General features: G+C 41.6%; 1 protein-coding gene across 1 annotated transcript in view; it reads right to left on the bottom strand.

Annotated features, from left to right (window-relative positions):
- The window catches only part of LOC311262277 (contactin-associated protein-like 5), a 116,700-nt gene that overhangs the window by 83,995 nt on the left and 14,334 nt on the right, over window positions 1-18,371 (bottom strand). Inside the window, exons 2-3 of the mRNA XM_084361553.1 lie at window positions 15,660-15,770; window positions 12,997-13,190 (exon numbers count right to left, since the gene is read on the bottom strand). Coding sequence (XP_084217679.1) covers window positions 12,997-13,190; window positions 15,660-15,770 — 305 coding nt within the window. The remainder of the gene's footprint in view (window positions 1-12,996; window positions 13,191-15,659; window positions 15,771-18,371) is intronic.

The raw sequence follows: 18,371 nt of genomic DNA, 5'->3' as shown, positions 1-18,371 counted from the left end.
AGGGACAAAAATGCCCCCGGATTGTAAGTGAGTAGTAATATTATTTCACCAGGGAGTAGAAAAGTCTTTTTTAGCCGAATACCTGAAATATAAGCAGAATAAAAGAAATCTAAATCCTTGAATAGCACGAACAACAACAAAGTGCTGACAAAGCAAAGCCAAGGGCAATGTCTTCTTCCTATCCTTGAACATACTATTTGATGTAAAGTGATAAGAAACATTGTGCGGTCCAGAAATATGAGAGTATTCGTTCAAGTGAGTCCATGTGAGGAAAAATCACCACTGAGGCAGCCAGGGGCAATATAAGGGCTCGCGTATTGTGTTTTCACCCTGCGGAGCTAAAAACAAACACCTCTGAGTGCGGCGGTGAGATGTCATTCTTCCTTCTCTCTCCCACCCCTCTTCTCCATTCAGTCTGCACCAGACGAAGCCAGGGGACATAAACAGAAACAGAGAGAGATGCAGACAGAAACAGAGACAAAGAACCTCTCCTCTCCAATGACTGATTACCAGCTTCTTCATAACCGATTCCAGGCAGGTGACATATCAAATCAATAAGTACTCGTACTATAAAGAACTGAAAATATAGATCATTGACAGCGGCACTCCAGGGTTTTGTGAATAGTCTCAGTCTGACAAGGCCAATCATTCACCTCTCAGCAACAAAAGAAACACAAAGACCAGTGGCACAAATGACCATCCAGTCCTTTTAGAAACGCTGCACAGCTGAAGGATCAGTGAATGCACCAGGATACTGCCTCTTGGTAGATAATCAAGGCGACCGTGCAACCGGTAAGGCTGTTATTGTGATTTATGCCACCACTTTCTCGTTTTGAGCCAGCTACTGAGAGGAGCCTCGTGGCTGAATCTTAACACACGTACAGGCCAGGCTTATTTACACATGCAGAATAATTCACGTCTGCACAGGAGGGATTAACAAATAGCACCGGGGCTTACACATTCGGTCAAAGCCAATGTATTACTTAAGCAGTGCAAACAGCTTTTAGACCAAAGGAAATAAGAGAAACACATTGGCCTCGAAAAAACAACACATGCATATTCACAACACTGGAGCTTTCTAAATGCTTTCAGTCACAAAATCTCATTAGTCGCTGGTGTTTTATTGGGAATCAGGCTGATGAAAACTCGCTGCTGTGCTTGTCATGCAGGGCTCTAGCCATGACCTTGTTATTCTCAGGCTTTGTGTGAGACACTGCAGCAGAAGACTGTTTGATTGCTCCGCATTCAAAAGCTGTAATCTAAAGCCCCTGCAATGTGATTTCAAATCTTAAGCATTACTTTAGAACATATAATGATAATCAGCACCAGAGAATTAACGATAAAGATGAAGTTTTGAATAAAAATGCATTCATTTATTATTTATTTGTATTCTTTATCAGGACTGTGTGGGCGCAGATTTTTCTGGTCTGACTTCCGTTTAACCCACAAAGCTTCAAAGCTTCTGGAGGGCCATAAGATCATTGTTTTCTTATAGTCTACTCTGTGGTTAAAGTGCTTTAGTGCTAGCAGTCCTCAATCTCTGTGGACTGGCAGCTATCAGTAAACACAGTCAGACCGCGACAGTAGAATACAGTACCAAGGTGGTTTTGGTGGATTGGTTCAGCACCCCAGTTCCTTACTTTAGTAACAAAGCTTCTGGTGTCAGTAGTCTGGAAGTGTTCATTGGGAGGCTGCTGGTTAGCAGTAGTTAGCAGTTAGCAAAAAAATCTGAAATGATGTGTTTTTTGTTAAAAATGTGTGTTTTTGTAAGTAATCTTGAAGGCCTGGTTCCCAGAAACACTCCCGTCTGGTTGCGCCCTTCTTGTCATACACTTATGGCAGCGTCATAAAAATTAAGAGAGCGTTTATTGGACAACAAACTACTATGTGCCCCTGATTGCACAATTTTAACATCTTTTCAGGAAACTACAAACTCTAAAATACCATTTAGAATACTTACAAACAACTTATTTGCAATCATATGGCCTGATACTGGCATATAGATGAGATATAGAGCAAGACGTGATTAAAAAAGACATTTAAACAAGCGACAGTCGGTAACTTGAGCCAGCTGTCGGGGCTGATCGGGTAGTACAGGACTCACATTTAGTTCACTATTTCTTTTTCTCCACTGTTTGGTGAGGTTTAGGTAATGAAAATACATGGTCAGGTTCAGGAAAACATTGTTTGCGTTATCCTTTCACGATGTTAATCACGTCTTACAAAAGTCATTACAAAAACATGCTTGGCGAGTTGCATCGATGGTACTGGAGCAACAGTAATTATGATGTTCCGGCAACAACACTAACACAGTGATATCAGATTGTTCCATCACATGCTGGATCACATTTGTGCACGCTGAGCAGAAATGCTTGCGAGAATGATTTTCCTTGCTGATACTGTGCTGGTATCACCTGCACACACCTGGTATTTATGTGCATGTGTTTAGAGACTAATTCAATGCCATAGAGAAGCTCCATCATCAGTCTTTTGCCTCTTTTTCGTCGCTGCTTCGAGAAACAAAAAACAAAGCATTCAAATAGTGAATCGGATGTCGATTGCCATGGCAACAGTAAGCTTTGAAGCACCGACTGCCACACACACTGAATCAAATGTTGTTAAACTCTGATTGGTGTGTGGAAATACGTGACATCAGCTTTTCTTTCCTGCTGCACCCTGCCCACTTCCAACCAGAGTGAAAAGCGATGACAAGAACAGAAATGCCAAAATCCTTCAGGTGAAAACCAAGCAGGACTCAGAAGACACAGCTTTTTTTTATCCTTTGAAGGGGATCAGAAACAAGATACATGTCGAGTGCATGCTATATGTTTCTTACACAGCTCGTGAAGCTCTGCCTCTTAGTTCTGTCCTCATCATTAACCCCATCTTTCCACTTGACTCCCAGCTGAATGTCTGGAAAATCTAATGAACCCAATCAACTCTGACTGAGGCCGTGGTGCAATCATTCTCACTATCCATTAGCCGAAAAACTCACACACGTCAGCATGAGTCATTAGTATTCAGGAGCAATACCACTACAAGCACACCACTGAGGCTGTCCTCAGCGATGACGTTTGTTTTTTTTCCACTTAGGAAAAACTTGCAACAGAACATCCTGTGTGTTCCAGCTGGGAGATGAAGTAAGGTCTCAGAATAAAGGCCTGAGGGTACTGAAGATTTTCCAGGGGTCCAGAGGACCGAGCTGGGCCCTTACCCACGCAAACAGTCCTTACCCCACAGTGACTTCATTATTTCTATTTATGTTTCTGTCACTGCGTAACAGTCTCTTCTCTCATTCATTAAGACTCTTTACTCTTCCTCTCCAGTGATGAGCTCCCCTGAGTCACTTTTCCTTTGTGTTGCATACAGCGCAGGCACATACGTTTATTTTAATCAGTTCGCTGGGGGATAAATCCTGCTGCTGGCGAAGAGGAGATGCAATATTTCGAAAAAGGTCACTGACCAGTTAAACACCCTGAGGGAATGCACAGCGAACTCACGAGTATGTGACCTTGCCGTGAGTGAAAATACTCCAGCAATCCCTGATCACCTGTCAGTCAGCCAACAATCCCCTGAAAAGGATCAACAAGACCTCAGCTATCTCCCCAATATCTTATCAGCAGAGGGCCTGACATGTCTCTGTTAAGCAAGAAAAGGCTACTGCACCTATTGAGTGAAATTCTGGGCTAGGTTAGATGAAGGTGTTGTGTTAAATTATATCAATTTCTTCAATGTACAACAGGAGTCTGCAGCCACCCCAGCAGCCCTGTGAGGCTGTACTGAGGCACAGTTTTGCTTTAAGCTAAGTGTTAACATCAGCATGGCAACTGTGAGGATTGCTGTCCAGGGTGCTCATTCTGGAGCTGACATTCACACCAGGAGCACAATCCTGCCAGCAGAGAGTACGGGCCGATAGTCTGCCTGATCATCCTTGTCATTTGTCTAACCAAAGCTTGCAATAATATGGAGCTATTTAGCTCAGTGGTTATACAAGTGGGGTCTTGGGAGTCCTAGAGGTCCTTGAGGGGGTTCTAGGGGTCCCCAGCAAAACAGGGAATCATTTATTTTCACTTTACTTTCATCCATAAGGATGGATGACTACTTTGATCATGGGTTTCATGCACTTTCTGTAATAAATTCAAAAGCAATAGTCGCACCTCCAACAAAAACAGGAAAGCATCACTTCAGTTCGAAGAAAAGAAGATCCTGCATGCTGCCCCTGCTCAGCATCACCACATTTGTTAAGACTTCTAACGTTTCGGTCCACTGAAACTCTGCTGACCTAGGTCCAGGGGGAGGCTGAGAGCAGTGTAGTAGTAGTATAACACATCTAAAAGTAAAATTTGTATCAGATGGAGGTCTGTGGTCCGACGTGTGTCACTTTAGGGGTCAGTTGGTCCTGTTTTCCTCGTCAGTTCTTGTAGTAGGTTTAGGTTTACACATTATGGGGCTTGTTGTCTGCACTTTGGTCCTGTTAACAACATAACAGGCAGCATGTTCACAGTGGAAAGGTTTACTTGCGGATGTATAGCAGGTTTAACACTGACTATATTCATCAACTTAGTTTCTGGGGTTAGCATGCTAAATTAGCATTGAACGCAGCTGAGACAGTGTTCAGTCATTACGGACAGTTTAAAAACAAATGATCATTTCTTTTCCCCCGTCATGTTTCAGTTTGTGTTTCTGTAATTTCCTGTTTTACTGTGAAGTTTTGTCTCTTGTGTCGTGTGTTGCTTTTCAGTTCCTCCCTTTGTGTGAATTTCCCGCCCTTTTTCTGTGTTCACCTTGTCTTGTTTGTAGTCAGCCCTTGTGTGTATGTAGTCTGCGTGCTCCCTCATGTCTTTGTCAGTCGGTCCGTTTTTCCTCCTGTGTAATCCTCCTGAGTGATTCTCCTGTGTTTCACCTGAGCCTGTTCCCTCCTGTGTCTCCTGTTTCCCCTCACGCTATCTTTCTGGTTTTGTGTATTTCCTGATTTGAACTTTGCTTTTGGTTGTACTTTATTTTAGCTTTTGTGTTGCTACTTTGTGTTATGGTCTTCTTTTTTGGGATTATATGATATATTTTTGATGATAGGCTATGATGGTGATTGATATGATTATATTTTTGGATTTCAGCTTTTGTGAAATAAGGCTTGCCTTTTAGTTCCTCATCCTGCCGTCCTCCTGTGTGTTTCTGCATTTGGGTCCTCATCTTTATTTTACCAAACATGACATATCCCACGCATTCATCTTCCTTTTCAAAACCTGGTGCTTACATTACCCACAATGCAATTCAGCCACTGAGCGACTTCACTGGAGACAGTTTAGTAGATTACATGCAGCTTCCTTGGGAGCCGTACTATTTTTACACATGCGGGAGGAGTACTCCACAAGACCTGTAAACACTTTAATGTGTAAAATTGTTGGAGTTACCCCTTTAATGTGATGTGATGATACTGTTAGAGGTAAACCACTTGAAGTTACATCTGACTCATTATAATTCAACCTCATGGGACCTTAAATATATGTACAAAATATCATGGCAATCCATCCTACAGATGTCAAGATATTTCACTGAAAACCACAAATGTGAACCTCATGTTCGGCTAAATGAAACCTCAGGGGATCACCGCTGTCAGTAGGATCCATATTTTTTAGCAGTGTCTTCAAATAGTTGAGATATTTCAAGTGCTTGACCAACTGGCCGACAGAAAAACATTTCAACCCAAGGAGTACTGAAACTGGAAGCAGAAAAATCCTCAGATAAAACACAAATTAGCACTCAAGCAAACACATTTCAGTCCTTGTTAGATTCCCATCCACCTGAACGGCTAACAAGCATGGACAATCAGTGTTTAAATTCCCCCCTTAAGGAGCAGAATCATTCGCAGCTCAATTACAACATTTTTTTTTTTTTTTAAATAACACTTCTCAGGGATAATGAAGGTAATCTGGACCCAATGCTAGAGAACGCACCTTCCACAGACATTTCATTCTAATTAGGTTATCATCAGCTTGTGCCTTCCTGTTGTTTCACATGCCCCTCTTGCAAAACAACAAGCTTTGCTCACAACGCAGGCTGGTTGCAGGAACAGTGATGTCAACACATTAGTGAGTTAAGAGGTAAATGAGCAAGTGAGGAGAGAGACTTAATCTAAAGGAGAAACTGTGAAAACATTTGAATGTTTGCGCTGGGAGAAAGTGTTATTTACATTTGTGTTCTGTTAGATGTCAAAGCCCATTTGTGATTTCATTTCTATCTTCAGTGCTTTGAAATGTTTCTGAGTGTTTTAGTACCAAGTGGTAAAGTTTAACAATGAGTCTTGAATCTTCAAGAAACTGAAACAAGTCCAGTTGCCTTCGACATGGCACGAATAATTTAAGAATGAGGATGTCTGAAGCCAGATACGTCCATAGATACTGTCCAGATTGTCATGACATTTGGTATGGATATTAACAGTCCTCAAAACAAGCCACAAACTTTCACCATGCTGAAAATGAAGCAGTTTATCTACTCGGTGCTTCCTTCAGAACGCTGTGTAATTGTGCTTCATTATCAAATCAACTCCAGTCCGCTTGCTTATTGAGAAAATGTTCAAATCGATGAAATGCCATAACACATTTTCCTGCTACCGTGCACCCGGGCAGACTGACACATGGCACGCACACACATTCACACGAGCTTGCCGATAACGTTCTAGTCATTTTGATGCCTTGTTGCCAGGTGGCTGAGTTAAGGTGGGTCACACACTGTCACCACAACATGTTCAGGAAACTGTCAACTCACCGGAAATCAAAGCTTGGCATTTAACCCAGTGTCTATCTGTGTGCCACCAAGCTATCATGATGTTATACAGCTAACTTGATGGATTTGCTCACACACACACACTGACTGGTGATTTCTCATAGTAATAGAAATGATTGGAAGATGAATGTAGTTTATGGGAGAATGCACGTTAGAGGTGTCCTCTCCACTTTACTCACTGATTTTATAACATTAAAGAAATTAATTTAACAGAACTTGTAATTACAAGCAAGCATAACGAGATCCTCAATTTAAATAAACAATGAGTTCATGGACATTATTAAAGATGAATCTGAATTATTCATCGAATCAATTTCTGCACTTCTACCTTTTTAATGTCTTCAGATATGTGATCTGGGGCCAAACACGTACTGCAGATGAAATTACAAAAATGTACCAAGAATTTTCCTCGTGCTGGTGAATCCACAGTATCAAACCCTGCAGAGGCACCAGAATACAGTAAAATGACATCCGCTTCGTCCCACCCATGTTTAAGAAAAGTCATCAGAACTGATAAAACAAGTTTAAACTGCATGTTATTCATTTATCTAACCTGTTTTCTCTGGTGTTTTGTTGAAGTCTCTTTCTTAGTGATACATGTGCCATCCACCCACCTTCACCTGCACTGCTGGGTGGCATATAGGGGAGTAAACGTATTTGCCTCGGGAACAGACCACCAACACAGCATCAGAACATATTTTATATTCTGTCAGCAAACAGGGAATTGTAACTTCATGTGTTTGCATGCAAAGATATGCAATTTAACAAAATGTATGTGGATGGATTATTAATTCTCACTACATTGCCCCAGGACCACGTTCACATTGAATTGTTATTGTTAATGAAAAAAAAAAAATCTTCTAAGTCTTACGTGTTGATCAGAGTTGTGATTAAAAGTTTGGGCGAGCCCCGGGAGATTTCCCAATTTCATACTAGGCCGCATGGTTTTTAAGTTTGGGAGCGGCTGCTGGAGTCATCAGGGTGACATTTTACCCCAGAAGATATCTTTAAAATAGATTCAAGTGAAATGTACCAACTTTACACACAAAATGTCTTATAATTTCTTTCAATCAGGAGAAACTGTGAATGAAGTAAAGACAATGTTTACTTCAGCATGTTACACGCTCCCCCTTCTGTTTCCTCGTCCTCTGTTCTCCTTTCCTTCTCTCAGGTGTTCTCTTCTTCTGCAGACCAAGCAGTCCTGACCGGCTTCAGATTGTCTGTGTTTGTTGATGTTTTCTTTTCTTTTTGAGGATGAAGGTCTTGCAGCCCTGTTTCTGTGGCTTTGTTTGTCAGTTTAGGTTATGGAGTCTTCTTGTAGTTTAGTTCTGCATGGAGTCCAGACACTGGTGGTGGTGGTAGATAACTCTTCTCAGACAGATGGGCTGATGAAACGATGAAGCTGATGTAGCTTGTGAATCTTTGAAGACTGGGTGGCGATGGGGAGGTTGAGGGCGCGTGCAACGGCAGCATGAGTGAACTAGAGGCAGGAGACAATCGCATTTTTAAAAAAAACAGCAGCAAGAGGACAGGCTAACAGTGACGGTGTGTCCGTGTGCTGTTGGATAGATTAGCCCAGCTGTTGTGAGCAGCTGATATCAACTGACGGTCCCAGATAATGGCCCGGCAATTATGAGTGAGAGGAGTGAGAGCGGTAGATGAAAGGATGGTATGTGAATTCAACTAAGGACTGAGCATGTGAAAGAGTAGTCTTCCTGTCTGAACTTTAGCTGGAGCTTCATTTAGAGGAAAATTATTTATGTTCTCAATAAACTTTATTTAATGCTCCCATGGCTCGCTCTTTGATCCAGGGGTCTTTTTCATGCCAAGAACCCCTCAGCTGAAAGAGAGACAGAGCACTGATCCTGCATTTAATGAATGACATTCTGTTGCATATTAAACCGGGCCTACAATAATGTGTAGCTAACTGGCTAATATGTTCCAGAAATACGTTCTCGTCCCAGGTCATCAAATACTAATGCTGCTTTGTAGCCCTTAGTTGTCTCGTACAGATACACAACAAACGATTCAGTGTTGTGTGCAAAGCCCAAAGCCTTCCTGCCAGAAAGCTTTACACCAAGGAGCATGACAAAATGTCAGTATTTAACACGCAGGGAGTGAGACCGGCTGGAGTTAACTCACCACTTTACTTTTATAGATGGGTGCTGCGCAGTGATGAAGCCTAACATTTAGTTAGCTTACTTAGCTGATTGCACAAGGATACATGGGTAGACCATCATCACATTTGTGTAACAGTAGTTGAATGTTGTTTTCAAACATACAAAATAAAAACGCATCTATACAGTATATATGTATCAGTGTGTGTATATATATATATATGTATATATATATATAGAGAGAGAGAGAGATATTATGTTATATTGCATTATATTATGTTATGTTATGTTATGTTATATTATATTATATTATATTATATTATATTATAGTATAGTATATTATATTATATTATATTATATTATATTATAGTATATTATATTATATTATATTATATTATAGTATATTATATTATAGTATATTACATTATAGACCATCTTGCTATGGGGTGACATTAGCCATGACATCTGTTAACATGTTCAGTTCGACCCATTAGTACCACAGCCCTCACAGAACCCAACCTTCATTTTGATCTCTACTACCTGTGAAGTCTTGTCACAGCCTCTTGAACGGTGACTAAAGTTGTCATGGAGACAAAAACTGTCCACAGACAGACAGACACCTGGCAAAGTACTTAAAACTGCTTCTGTGCTGGTTCCATTAGCGAAAGTTTGCTATGGACACACACACACACACACACACAAGGTAAAGAATAACCAGCCGACGCTGTAGCAGGTGGTAATTATATGATATTATATACACAGTCTATTTTAAGCCAGACTTCTGGGAGGCCTGTGATGCTTCCATATCATTTGGTCTTTAAACGTCTCAGCCTCTCGGAGATGCCAGAAGGATTGTCGATCTTTAGCCCAATTTTTAACAGAGCTAATTCTTCCATGGAGCTAATTTGGCTCGGCGTTAGCTCAGAGTGCCTGAGAGCTAGCAGCCATTTCAGCAGCTGCTTCTCTCTCATTAGGCCCCCCGAGTTCAGTTTCTGGCAGTGAGCCGTTACCTTTGAGCTTCACTTGTTAAAATGCCAGACGGACGTGAGTTACTATCTTCAACGTCTTGGTGAAAGCTTTAGTCAGTCAGCTCGGGTGTGAGCTTCATTAGAGATTGCAGACTAATTGGCTGCCATTCATCCCTGCAATATCTATAAGCCCAAGTTCACTTGAGCACCAAAGAGAAGTGGGGAGGCGTGGGGGTTTAATGGTTTGTGTGAGTGTGCATTTAATACACATCAGATGATATAAACACCAGTCACGCCCGGTTTTAAAGCACACCACGTTTAAGGAGGATGTTTCCTGTTTTGACTGGTATGACGCAGTACTGTGTTGTGTTTGAGTGCTATATGAATGTTAATATTTGAAACACAATCATTTCCTCTCTTTTCTCTCTCATAAGTCACTAACAAAGGAGGTAGCTGCAGGTCATGTCGGTAACATCTACTCTGTACGTAACGTCTCTTCTTCTCACTTCACAGCAGCTTTTTTTCCGTATTCAGACCAAACTAAACGAAGGCTGACAGTGTGTGGAGGGAGCTGCAAGCTGTTTGTCATGATATTTCAACAAGTCAGTCACTGGATAACACATCAAGGAAATGTCTCAGTCAGTGTCACTGTAAATATTTCATGTTATTTGTGGGGAACTGTACACTTTTATTTCTTCACTATGTATTTCTTGGAACTAATTAAAAATTGAGTAATGTCACTTGTTTACATAAACCTCTTACATATGTACAATTACAAAAAATATGCGACAGTTTAGCCAGATGGTCCAAGAAATCTTTAGCATTCAGTATCTGGTCTGAGATATGAGCAGACTGAGCTGCTGCTGAAGGCTGCACAGCCATTGTTGCTCCTGTAAATGGGTATTTTACACATATTTAAAGCTTTGCTCATTATGCTCATAAGTGTTTAAGTACTATTTGCTGTTCTATTTCAGCCCTCCATTATGAAATAAATAAATAAATGTTTTCATTTATTTATTTATAAATGAAATAAATGTTTTCATTTATTTATTCATTGAAATTGATTGTTGTTCTTCACGTTGGCTCATTCCAAAACTCAGAAATTATACTCGGGAGTAAAGACATCAAAACTACCATGTTTAATTAAACAAAGGCTCAGTAGTTTTCTAAAAAGCCGGGCACTCTAGATTTTAGTAAAGCTACTTGAACAGAAAAGTAAATCGTGTATTTAACAGGGACTATTTTCAGCCTTGGATTTAAACCCATTTGGTCTTTTGGTGTCAACATATTATTGGACAGAGTGTGTGAAATGTTTACATTCTGGTCAGGCTTCAACATTTAGACACAGTGCCACACATAACGGGGGATAAAGGCTAAAGCTGTCTGGGGCTGAGCTGCTTGGATACCTGCAATAATCACTTCTATCACAGGTGTCATCTACACTGGGGATTCTGGGAACATGTTGAAAGCAGGACTGATTAAAGAATGCTCACATGATGGCACCAAGAAATGTTAGCCAATGAGAACGCTTTGCTCCTCATCAGCACCTCCATGTGTCACTGGCTTGTGCTGATTCTAGTGTGAAATTCTGACAAAAAAAACAACAAAAAAAGGTGTAGTTGTTGTTGATTAGACAATAGTTGTGATCAACTTACAGTGTAAAATCCCAGTGTAATACATTGGCTTGACTGAGTAGCTCGTTAGCTAGCTAGAATAGCCTCAGGTTTGCAGACCTTTTAAGCACATTACATCATTTTTTGCTGGATTTTACATAATTAGATCCTATAGATGAACAATGTCTCCTCCATATCTCCTTTTGGACATGGCATTGCCTAATATAGCACACGTTTAAGACCATTAAAGAAAAAATAATTACCATTACTGTTTAAAAAACAAAAAAATATATATATTTATGACTAATGACTTAAACCTCCTCTCCTGGTATGGTATGAATCTTTTTTTTTGTACGTATTGTCAAAATGTACCTGAGAAATTCACTGACGTACAGTAAGCTTTATAATAGCTAATGTTGGAGTCAATTTCCTTGCTATGGCAGGACTTGCACATAAATCATGATGTGAGAAAAGAAAGGAGAAGAAAGTGAGGGTGCTACATTACTTTATTATTTAAAAAAAAGGGCTTCAGACCGAAATAATAATGAAAAATGATCAACTTTTTTCATTCAGCTCAGCAGGAGGTGAACCAAGCTGAGGAGGTGATCGATTGATAACAGCACAGCTTTACTTACTGTCATAGAGGTAGCTAGCATCTTCGAAGGAGCGACCATCCCCCTATATGATAATAGCAAAGATGTTGTGTGTCTGTTCAGGTCGGAGGAAGAGGAGCGTCTGCATGCATTGATATGAGTGAAGCAGAATCGGGGGAGATCCACTCACTGGACCTTGGCAGCCATTTCTGTAGGCCAGCCTGGTTAGCCCTGTGTCACAGTCAGAACTGTCTCATTCCACATCAAGCTGTTTTATTTCATCTTCAATTCCTACATTCCAGTAGATAATGCATTTTTAAAGCGATGGAGGCGGGTAAATAATTAAAGGCAACGCACAACATTTGACATAATTTTCACCCCCACAACTCCATACTCTTTTAATTCCAACACAATGGAAAAAAGAACGGGCAGCTGTGGGCAGCAACACACCCTGCTAATTGGACTGCCATGCAGAAAAAGTCCCAGAGAAACAATTTAACATGTTGCAGCAGCCCTTGACATAACTGGGGCAAACACAATAAAGAATTAATGACATGTGCCGACACAGGGCTCTTTTCTTAGACCTGAAGTCCTCGTACAGGCTGACATGACAAGTTGTGACATAACATGGAGGACGGAAAAACAGTCTAATGAGCGCATTGACAACAGACACATCCCACACCTTGAAATGTGTCGGAAAAAGTGAGAGGATGTGTTATGACCCGCAACGTCATCAATAGGTCCATGGAGAACACAGCATGAAGAAGACGGATCTTATGCAACAGAGAGGCTGAATGTAAATTTAAATTATCTGAGTCTGAATCCAAATATTGATTCTGCTTGATTTCAGATGCAAACAGTACACAGCAAATCAATGATGAACACAAAGTCACAGAAACACAGAAAGCTGATGGAGACTCACCCCGACACCGTCCTCATGCCTGTACTGTTTCCAGACCCGGCCCGTGTCGCTGTAGAGAAGCAGGTAACTGCTGACCCAGTCCCAGCTGTCATACCGTCCCTGTGTGGCCACAGCCGTCACCTCCATCTGCTCCTTGAGGTCCACCTGGAGCCAGGGCTCTTGGTCAGTCACCATGGGAGACCAACCTCCTGCTCCTGAGGTATTGCAGAGAAACACAGACAGAGGGTTCCATTGAACATCGATATTGTGGATCAGCAGTGGATTGTTGTGGTTTTTCTGCTCAGTTGCGACTGGGCTCTGAATGCAAGTCCCGATGTGTACACAGGGAGTGTGTAAAGAGTTCAAGGTGAAGTGACTCTGCAGCTGCCACAGTTTAGGGCCTCAGTTCATGGAAGATAGCTGACTTGTTTTGAAATATGCAATGCCTGGCCTCGGAGTCTGCAGAGAGCAGAATCCTGCCAGCTCAACATGCTTGCCTGTTTTGCATAATGTACTCCACAACACTGAGTGCGTCTGCCATTGGTCTTTCTGGAAGACTGAAACATGACATTTCTATTCATAGTCACTGTATATGAATAGAAATGTCATGTTCCAAAAAAAAATGAAAACATTACTAGCAGATGCATTAGTAAGTCACTTATACTGTATTAGTGACTTACTAATGCATCTGCTAGTAATGTTATGATTTCTTTTTACTTTTCTACAACCCATAAATGATTATGTTGTTAGCATTCAGCATCTGTAGCTCTAATTAGGTTTTGATGGCATATACAGTGTGACGTACGTCCAAAGCTCATGGGAGCTGCAGTTGTTGAAGCTATTTATTCTCACAGCAGTTTCCTTTTACCCAAGAGGGTCCGAGCTGCATCAGAGGAGTGACTGAGACTAAGGAGGCAAGAGCTGATAGCAAGACAGTTTAACACGTCCCAGTACAATTAGAATCAAATCAAAGTAATCAGACTGTTCCCTTTCCCTTATTACTGAATTGAAATTTGAAATAACCACAGTAAAACTATCTTAATTGGCATCTGTAGCCTTTTGATTTGCTTATGGCCAGATGAATCCCAGCTGTTCTGGGATGAGTACAAGAGGACCAGTGCCACCGTGACAACAGAACTCCACCCCCTGATGGCCCTAGTTTAATGCTATTCATTTTCTCCCTTGATTCAAAGAAGCCAGGACTTCCTTACCAGCCTGGGCCTCATTACAGAAACTTTGCATGTCTCAAACCCTTATCTCAGCTTAGAACGGCATTCAAAGATCTTTGGTATTACGGAATCATGTTTCCTTACTGCATTGAGGAAAAGTTATTAGTCCAACTGAAGAATATTCACATGCACAAAAAGTCCCAGAGAAATGACAGTGAAGATGATAACAACATGACAACATGAGCTCTGAAATATTATGGTTGATGCTACAATACTTAAACTGCAACTGTTGGAGAGGCTAATACTGATATTGGCCTGTTGGAGCTGCTGACACAGGTCTTAGCATGTTGGAGAAACTGACGTTACCCTGTTAGCTTGAAATTCCTGGGCCATGTGTTAAAGTTGTCTACAGCAAGCTTGCTTGTCAATGTCAAAGTGAGGTGAGACAGCTGTGGTCATGGACACAGGCAGTGTTGTGTGCATAGAGCTCAACACTGACACACTTGTCCAACCAAAATTTGGAAAATGGAAAAAAAAGACAGAACGAGCGAAGGACTGCTCATCCCATAAACCATTGAGAATGATTTCTTTCTTCAAGACTTCAAACTCACAAACAGTAGTGAACAGCCTGTAATGACTTACCACCGTTTTTCCTTGTTACTAAAAATATGCATCATGTCAGAAAGGGACATCGCGGTCGCTCTGAAGTAATCATAAACAATCTAATCATGGTAGCTGTAACTCGCTGCCCCACATGGCTTTCGTGGGTGGTTCAAACATTTCCACAGTAACAGGGAGCTCCATTGATCAGATATTGCGCCGTCACACTTTAGGATTGTGGGCAGTGTCCTACTTATTCATGACACACAAAGGGCTGCTGTCATTCGGACTTGTGGCATTAACATCCTCAAGTCAAAACATGAATTGGAGATTCACTTCTGGATCATCAGTGTTGAGCTCTACTCTGAGCACAGACACAGGCCTGACAGGGTGAGTGCTGACTGAACTGACTGAGAATCAAGTTCACAGCTCTAGTTAGGATTTCTGGAAATAAGAATGAGGTCTTAGACAGGATAGGACACAGACTTTAGGAATTGCCTCTGTAATGGGAACATAGGAATTTTCCTATCTTTCAAACTTATGATAGAACAAGCAGTGAGGATTTTTTTCTGTAATGAGGCCCCGGGAGTCTTTCTCGTTTTAATACAAAGAGAGAAGAAGTCATTTTCTTTGTCATATAACACTCACTGCATTTGTATAACATTACCAAGAGTCACCGTCTTCCAGTAATTAGACACAGCCATCTTTTTCGCATCTCTTCACAATAATGAAAAGGTGTCATTTCCTTCAAATACAAGCCGTGTGACCACAACAATGACTCATGGGAGTGTTTTATGGTCTGCTACTTCTATAGCTTTGGTTCACTGGTAACAGCTGGTACAGCAGGTGGGCGGTGTGAATGTAAAGCATGTAGAAATATTGAATGCATGCAGGAACATGCTCCCTTGTACTCACCGTCTCTTCTGTTGAGCTTGGCGTTGTAAGCAGCATAACTGACTGAGGACTGAGAGGAGCTCTGGAAGGATGCGTGGGGCAACGTGGATACCAGAGGGCCATTGCAATTATCTGTGAAACAAAACATAGATACATCAGAGGCAATTAACTTCAAAATATGCGTGTGTCTTTAAATATTGTTGAATTAAGGCCATATAATGTATTTCACATGCAAATCTGAGTATTTGAAGAAGGGTTCTGAAGAGGTTTCACTGACTGCCATGCTTGAATTTATTCAGCTGACATAAATAATAGAGAAGGCATACTTGAGTAGTAAAACATGTTGGTTCAAAGTGCATCTTCACCTGTCGGTGGTAGAGTTTTAAAGCAAGATCTGGGAAAAAATAACAGGGCTGCCTCACTTATCCAGTTCTCAAATACCTCAAACAGTCTATTAACCCGTGCGCTGACCCTTGAAAATAGCACAGAAAACGCTATGGCTCCCTTTGTGTGCTTGTGTGTGTTCTGTTTAATCCCACAGTGTGAGATTACATCACGTCCAACAGGCAGGAACAGATTAAGAGTCCAGTGATCTAAACCTGTCGGTCTCATATTCTTCTGCTGCGCCCTGCCCGCCGCAATAAGAGCAGCGAGCAGCACAACAACAGCCTCTCCACTGTTTCACTTGAGTGCAGCGCTGCATTAAGGCCTGTATCTGGGAACGTAATGAAAACTGGCACCAGCCTGATTACAATTATCCCTGTACTCTCTCCATCAGCGTGAAGTTCACTCCTCTGAGTGCGAGAGGCTTTTTGTTTTTGGATGCCATTCTACTTCGAGTTCAGATTCTGAGCACATCTGGAGTGGCAACTGGCCATCCATCTGGTAGACAAGAGCACAGCGGAGCTGACAGCGTGATCTCGCTCTCCTTTTGGGCGTCTCACCGAATTCTGACTGACCTGATTTGACTGCTCTCAGATCGCTTGCCAAGAGATTTCTCTAATCCTGATTTCAAGTGTGACTAAAGTGGATCAAGTTGTTTTGTCCAAGACTCAAATTACGGCAGAGCTGCAATGCAGTTGCAGATGTTCATCGGGGAAATGAGAACAGTGGCATGCCATCTTAAGACACCATTACAGGAACTGGGGTTATTACGCAAGCACAGCAATCTTAATCTGTCAAAAGTCTTCAACATCCTACTTTTGATTCTTAAAGAGTAACTCTCACTCTTCCTGTCTCCTCTTCAATCTGTTACCCTCCGTCCTTGTTCTTGCATGACGCTTCTCTGATTGAAGAGCTGACGAGACATCACTGATGTTAGGAGAGCGTCGCTCCTTCATTCAATCCAACCTTTGCGTGACCATTTTAGACCATGACAGATTAGAAAAGATGAAACATGGTGAGGTGTAACACATAAAAATAACGTGTTATTGATTGATGTGCCGTGTGAGTTCAGAGAAAGTTTCTCCATGTGCTAAATGTGCGTCTCACAGACCCTGATGCTGTTTACAGATTTGGTCTCGAGCCAAATGCTTGACTGTCAGTCACAAAGACTTATGGATGGAGGAAGATTTGTCTGCAAAGCTGCTCCTTGGCCTGTGGGATAACTGAAAATCCTCTGGAGCTGACTCACGATCTCCATGCAAGGCTCAGAGGCTTGAATCTTATAGCCAAATGAATCCAGACGCACATCTGAATGCATGGGCATAAACACATGCACACAACTTCCAGCCGTGAGAGAATGCTTAATCTCTCTTGAAATCGTAAGCACATCAACTGCTAAAGCACAAGAGCTCACAGCTTCAGCCACAGAAGTGCTGGGATGACCAACTGAAGCCCGGCACAGAAGTATCATGTTGACACTGCTGCAGTGACGGCTGCACAGCAGAGGTTATCGCTGATTGTGTTTGTGATAAAAATAAAGGGAGAGAAAGAGTCACGCCTGCACACCGACCGGACGTACTTCAGACGGAAATCAAAATGTTGTCAGGCCAAATAATCCCATGAAAGACCAAAATCAACATTGCTTAAGCTGATTGGTTCCTGCTGATGACATAAATCTTTAATATCAGCATCCACACACACGGCATTCATTTCCTAAAACTGCTGAGCACTGTAGTTTTTAGCAAATGTTACTCAGACAAGAGTAAGATACGGGGGACAATTTTCAGCTGTGGATTAAAACACATTTGGTGCTCTACTGAGTGTTTACAGCACGAGAGCATTGTATGTGGGATCAACTCAAAATAAACTCCAGTGTCTGAATTTACCATAATGAAGGAACATGACACGGTGCGGCTCATTGATGTGTTTTTTTTTTTTTTTTGGACAGCAATAAAGCTCTACAGCGAAGAGGAATATAAGCTGCAGTGCATCAGGCTTGCTTACACAGACAATAATTATCTCCGCCAGGCGTAAGCCTGGAGGGATCACTGGCTGTGTGCGAGTGTGTGCGTGTGTGTGTCTTTGTGTGCTATCTTTGTCAGAACCAATTTGAGCTTTAGACCTTGGGAGTGAGGACATTTTTGGAGAGTAAGGACATTTTGGATGGTCGTCACTTCAAAGGGCTGTTTGAAGGTTGGAGTTGGTTGAACAGTTTAAGTTGAACAACCCTAAACCTGCGATGGTTGGTTTAGGGTCGGGGCCAGGGAATGCCTTCCTCTCCTGGCTAATGTGATTCACAATTTCTTTTTTTTTTAAACTTCAGAGTTATTAAATTTTCATGTTTCCATT

The sequence above is a fragment of the Pagrus pagrus genome, assembly GCF_965226575.1.
Source record: "Pagrus pagrus genome assembly, chromosome: 9".
NCBI classification, from domain to species: domain Eukaryota; kingdom Metazoa; phylum Chordata; class Actinopteri; order Spariformes; family Sparidae; genus Pagrus; species Pagrus pagrus.
The sequence above is the reverse complement of the archived record's forward strand: the minus strand, read 5'-3'. Positions and strand labels throughout refer to the sequence as shown.